The sequence below is a fragment of the Pelodiscus sinensis genome, chromosome 28 (assembly GCF_052426305.1).
Source record: "Pelodiscus sinensis isolate ZL-2025 chromosome 28, ASM5242630v1, whole genome shotgun sequence".
In the NCBI taxonomy this organism is placed as follows: domain Eukaryota; kingdom Metazoa; phylum Chordata; order Testudines; family Trionychidae; genus Pelodiscus; species Pelodiscus sinensis.
In genome coordinates this window covers 3,397,499-3,403,498 of record NC_143079.1, presented here as the reverse complement: position 1 = coordinate 3,403,498, position 6,000 = coordinate 3,397,499, and the positions used below count along the sequence as shown (strand labels likewise).

At 47.2% G+C, this 6,000-nt stretch overlaps 1 protein-coding gene across 4 annotated transcripts in view; it reads left to right on the top strand.

The window, feature by feature from the left end:
- The first annotated feature begins 1,926 nt into the window (after window positions 1–1,926).
- The window catches only part of KCNU1 (potassium calcium-activated channel subfamily U member 1), an 81,798-nt gene continuing 77,724 nt past the window's right edge, over window positions 1,927–6,000 (top strand). The window contains exons 1-2 of one of the 4 annotated variants that reach the window (XM_089773804.1): window positions 1,927–2,125; window positions 5,105–5,230. In XM_089773804.1, the coding sequence (XP_089629930.1) occupies window positions 1,976–2,125; window positions 5,105–5,230 (276 nt within the window). In that variant the 5' untranslated portion in view covers window positions 1,927–1,975. Of the gene's footprint in view, window positions 2,126–3,899; window positions 4,365–5,104; window positions 5,231–6,000 lie in introns of those variants that run through there. The other 3 variants (XM_089773802.1, XM_075910804.2, XM_089773803.1) reach the window with 3 other exon arrangements.

Sequence of the window (6,000 nt, the reverse complement as noted above, 5' to 3'; positions counted from 1 at the left end):
GAAATTAGATTTCAATGGGGTAAAAAAAAAAAAATACAAAAAAAAAAAAAGCCGAGTTAACTGGTTGCATCTGAACCCAACTGCCTCTGCAGCTGCAGACGTGGTGGCGGTGGAAGAAGACGGGTGGTTGTTTTTTTTATGGAGCAATTTATTGAATATGGCGTAATGTGCTGCTCCTCTTCTATTGTTCACCTCTTGGGGCAGAGGCTGGCTGTGGGAGCAGCAGTTCAAAGAATCTTTCTGGTATCCCCCTTCAGTAGCATGTTGGCCAATCACTGAGGAAATGCTGCCACCCACGGGCTAAAAGGTGGATCACATGCTCTTGTCAAGACCAGCAAAAGATGGTCTAATAAAAGATGTGTGTGTTATCTCTTCCGCCTTGCCTCGCTCATATCGTGGCACCAAGCCAGCTGCAAGAATGCTGCAAGAACTTCTCTAGTGGCATGGGAAAAGGTTCAGAAAAGGGCAACAAAAATGATGAGGGGTCTGGACCGGGTCCCATATGAAGAGACCTGAAAAACACTGAGACCTTTCAGTGTGGGAAAGAGGAGACTAAGGGCAGATACGAGAGAGGTCTATAAAATCATGACTGGTGTGGAGAAAGTGAATAAGGAAAAGTTATTTACTTGTTCCCATAACATGAGAACTAGGAGTCACCAAGTGGAATTAATAGGTTACAGGTTTACAACAAACAAAAGGAAGTACTGCTTCATACAACGCACAACCTGTGGAACTCCTTGCCAGAGGATGTTGTGAAGACGAGGACTTTAACAGAATTTAAAAAAGAACTGGATACATTTACAGAGGATACGTCCATCAATACTTATCAGCCAGGATGGGTAGGAACAGTGTCCCTAGCCTCTGTCAGAGGCTGGAAATAGGTGACAGGCGAGGGATCACTTGATGATTCCCTGTTCTGTTCACTCCCTCTGGGGCATCTGGCATTGGCCAGTGTCAGCAGACAGGACACTGGGCTAGATGGACCTTTGGTCTGACCTAATCTGGCTGTTCTTATGTTCTTAGTATCATTTAAGTATACCACCCATTCGTTTCTGGATGGTTGTGAAACTGAAGTTTAAAGAAGAGCTTAGTTTTTCCTTAAAATATGTTGATGAAGAGGATCAATAACTCAGCATTCAGACAGAATAGGAAGAGAGTTTCCTTGTTCAATTTTGGCTATCTGAGCCCTTTTCATCACCTTTTGTTTTCAAATATAAATGTCCCGTTTTTGTATTTCTCTTTGAACAGATGGATTCAGCCAAGAACTCTTAGCTGATCCACCCTCCCACCCACATCTCTCCGTCATGGATGCTCAAAAGCGGAAGCAGTTCTGGACCCACATTTTTGCAAAAAAACCCAATGTTTGTGGCATCATTATTTATATTACAGCTGTGCCTGAGGTCCAAACTGAGACGGTGCTAGACAGAGAACCAGCCTTTGTCCTATGGATTTACAATCTAAATAAGCGAGATGAACCAGGAATGGAAGCAGAGCAGAATTGTTCTCCCAGTTTTTCAGATCAGAAACTGAGGCCCATAGACTAAGTGAGATGCCCTTTTCTCAGAATAATCAAAGTCTGGGCAAAACCAGCTGTTGGATCCTGAGTTACTGAGATCCAGTTTTTAACCACAAAACCATTGTTTCTCTCTCTAATACTATTATTTATGAACCAAAGAAGATCAGATTTTATGAGATGAAAATTGCTGTTTATGAAGTTAACAGTAATACAATGTGCCACCACAGCAAAAATGAATGCATCAATATCCCTACTTATGAGAGATGACTCATATTCAAGAAGCCCTGTATCCAGATAACATCTTTATTGCAGCTCCACCTCTTCACTTCCTGTACCAGAGGTGATCTCACAGTGCTGCGTGTTGATAATGAGGTCACAACGGTGCCACAAAAGCATCGTGTTCTTAGAATGCCAGAGCTGAGCCAGGGAGGAAACCGAGAAAGAAGCAGGCAGAGGGACATGAATAGAATTCAGTGTGTAAAATCTGTCCAAGTAGCTTTTATCCTTTCCTCTTTGTCAATTTTCTTAGGAGGCCTGTTTCTCATATTAGCTGCCAGGATAGCCCGATATGCTTACAGGGTCGTCTCAAAGTGTGTTCGGAGCACAAAGGTAAATACAAAGTCTTCTTGAAGTGGTGCATGTTTGGGTGCTGACATAGGAAAATCTACATTTTGGAAGTCGGGGGCCTTTTTAATTTTGTTACAGAAGATCTTAGTATTCTTAGCTATGCTCCGGATCGGAAATTCCATCTCTGACTCGATCTTCTGCTCTGTTGTGCTGAACAGAGCAGGTGTCCAGGGAAAATGTGGTCATTTGGCATGAAAGATTCTGGATTTTACTTGATGATTAAACACACAGGCGCGTGTGCGCGTGCACACGTGCACGCACACACACACACACACACACAATTTGTCTCTCTCAAACATGTGTGCACACCAGGTCAGATAAGGAAAATTAGGTGTCTAATTCCCAATGAATTTCTGTGAGGTTTGGGCTCTTGATCCCCTTTCGAAAGCCCAGCTCCTAGCTCTCTCAACAACACTGACACAGTGGCTCACAGAAGGTGTGAATGCATCGAAAGAATAAGTCTGGAGTGGTTGCTTCACGACATGATTTCAAATGATGCTGTTGCATCTTCCTTACATTCCGTTGTGCTACCACTGGAGCTTGCCACCTCTTTCCATCGTAGAGAAATGACTTGACATGATCAACCCACCTGGATGGCGTGGGCAGAAAATGAAGGGAGCATATGGGTTACTGGCAAGGCAGAAAGGATTCCCATTTGCCAAGGAGTTGAATTAATTTTGGATGATCTGGTGCCTTTGGCTGCAAGAGCCTGAAAAACGGCGTGTAAAAGAAACTGGGCTCAGCATGATTTCTTCTGCAATGCACAGAGAACAGGCGCTCCGGAAATAGGTTATAAGAGCAAGGAAGCCAATAGACAATCAGCTCTAAAATGCAGACGGCTGAGGATAGCGGCGCTTACCGTTTCCTAGCCATAGAATAAACCTGCATTGAGAATTTGTTGCACTAATTTGTAGCCAGACCTCTAGGACAAGAAACACACCTGCTAATGTGAGAAACTAATCACCGTGAACTGATGCTACAAGGACAATGGAAAGCCCCAGACCTGGGACATGTTGGGGTCACCTATAAGGGAAAAAAAACCATGTGAATCCTACAGGCTGCATTAAAAGAACCTCGAGAGCTGGGCTATTCCTAGGCTTACATGCCGTCATTGATTGTTTAAGTGAGCCAAAGCTCATGGATTGAATTCATTCCTGGTGCAAGCAGGAGCGACAGACCCCTTAAAAGATGTGCTAGCTTACTCCAGGGTGAATTTGGCCCAAAGTGTTTTCCTCCAGCCCCCGGTTAAAAAAAGCCCTAACATAAGGATTGTTAAAAAATCTCAGAGGGGTCACCGGCTCAGTCTGTAACTTCAAAAACAACAAGCAGTCCTGTGGCACCTTAGAGACTAACAAAAATCTAGGACCATGAGCTTCCATGGGCAAAACCAACTTCCTCAGATGAGTTGGAGTGGAAATAACTGAATCCAAGATCTATATAACAGCAAAAAGCAACTACCCATCAGTTGTAGGGTCCGTGTTAATAAAGCTAATTAAGTGGGTGCGATGTGTCCCATTTGTAGCTTTTGATGTGGAAATGGGAATTTTAAAGGGGGAATTGACTTTGTAGTGCATTAACCACTTAATGTCTCTATTCAAGTCCAAGGTAACAGTGTTAAATTTGCAAAAATAATTCTAGCTCTGCACTCTCCCTCTATAATTGGCCGGTGAAATTCCTTTGTAGAAGAACAGCGAATTTTAAAGCCATGACGGCGAGCCCAGGCAGGTTGAAATGTTCCCCCAGAGGTTTCTGCGTGTTTCCGTTCCTGATGTCTGGTGTGTGTCCATTTCTCCTTTGTCGCAGAGACTGTCCGGCTTGGTCAACATACATGGCAGAGGGGCATTGCTGGCACTTGATGGCCTAGATCACAATGAGGATGTGCCGTTGTATGAGCCCCTGCTGTCATGGCTGATGTGGTTAGGTCCTGTGATGGTGTCGTCTTGGATAGATGTGTGACATACATCATCCATGACAGCACAACACCCTCAGGCAGGCCCAGGTAGTCCTGTCTCCTATCTAAAGCAGTGATCTTCTCATGATGCTTTTGAGGAAGGCAAGCAACCCTCACGTCATGGACCAGCTCAAATGCACAGTGCTGTTCATGGGCATTACGTGCCTTTTCCAGCAGTCAGCCCCCTGACACCTTGACTCACGAGGTTGGGTTACTCTGGAGTCCTGTAGAACTTCCCTTTCAGTGGTGCAGTTTTGCCGCTCGCTGATGGTGAGAAAGCTCCGTGGCTGGCTGCAAGAAAACCACATTCACTGTTTTCTTTTTAAGAATGCAGGGTGGGCATAGGAGTAGGGGTGTGTGTGTGTGTGTGTGTGTGTGTGTGTGTGTGTGTGTGTGTGTGTGCGCGCGCGCTTTAGGGGGGGCCGACAGTTTCCATGGGCCCCTAGAGAAGAGGTGTGGGGGGAGCTCCATGCTCCAGAAGGGGTGATCTTGGGTGGAAGGGGCAGGGCTGGGGGCAGCCAGCCCTCAGTGCCACCCACAGTGCACCGTCCCGCCACCCCCAGCCCTCAAAGCCGTGCGGAGCACACTGTGTGCACTCCAGCGGTGATTTAAAGGGCCGGGGGCTCCAGCTGCCGGGTCCCTTAGAATCACAGGGTCCCCTTTGCTCCCCTTTCCCTCTCCGGCAGGTCTGTAGATTCCAACCCCTTATTAATTGGCTCTGTGACTTCCATGCGGCAGATGCAAAATTAACCTCCCTGTTGTGGCGCTGTGACCATTGGGGTCCGTTGTCCACCACCCCTGCCAGCTCCTCCAGGAGAATTCTTCCCATTGGCTCACCTGGGAGAGCTGAAGACGAGGAACCCAAGTCGGTTTCCTTTCCACTCTGCTTACAGTCACGTGATGTGTTGGGAGGCATGTCGCAGGATCCCTTATGGCGGCTGTTGTTCTCCTAGCAAGCTGTATAAACTCTGGTACTTCTCTCGGTCCCAAACGCTTTGTGTTGCTCGTAGGGCAGACACACCCCGCAGGCTCAGTGGCTGCCCAAGACGAGGCAAACATCAGTTCGCTGGGAAGGAGCCTTCCTGGAGTCGGTGGAGATGATGCTGTCAGCTCAGACTTACATGGGGCGTGTGCTGGTAAGTGGATGGGTTGGCAGGGTCTTCCTGTAGCAAAGTGAAAGTCTGTCGGTGGTGCTCCAGGGAGCCCTACACCACAGTTCACCTCAGTTCCTCCAAACAAACATTATTGGGTTGGAGTGAGGGATTGGAAGAGTCTCCTTGAGCAGAAGGAACACCCATGAAATGACTGATCTTCACAGCCCTATGGTCACTCCGGTCAAGATGGGGTCAGGTTGTATAGAATCCTAGCACAGGGGAATGGGAAGAGCCCTCAAGAGGTCATCAAGTCCAGTGCCCTGCCCTCGCCACAGGACCAAGCTCCATCTAGAGTAGAGCTACTCAACTTGGGAAGCCCCGGGGGCCACAATGATACTCACAGCACGTGCCAAGAGCTACTCCTTAAGTGTGATTGAATATACATGCAAATATGTATGCAAATATATGCAAATAGATTTTTTCACACAATGCTCCGCCGCTCCCAGCACCTCCTCACTGGGGGCTAGAAAAGCTGACACCCTGTACCCGTCTGTTCCAGCCAGCCCATTCGCTTGCGTCTTTCAATGCTCAACCCACCTGGGAGATGCCTCATCGTTGTGGAACGTGTTCTCAGTGGAGGCCATGTTGAGCCCCACGTAAACCCAAACCGCCCCGTGGGCCGCAAACAAACGGGCCATAGGTCTCATGTTGATTATCCCTGATCTAGATCATTCCTGACAGGTGTCTAACCCAACCTGCTCTTAAATATCTCCAGAGATGGAGACTCCACCACCACCCTAAGCAATTTATTC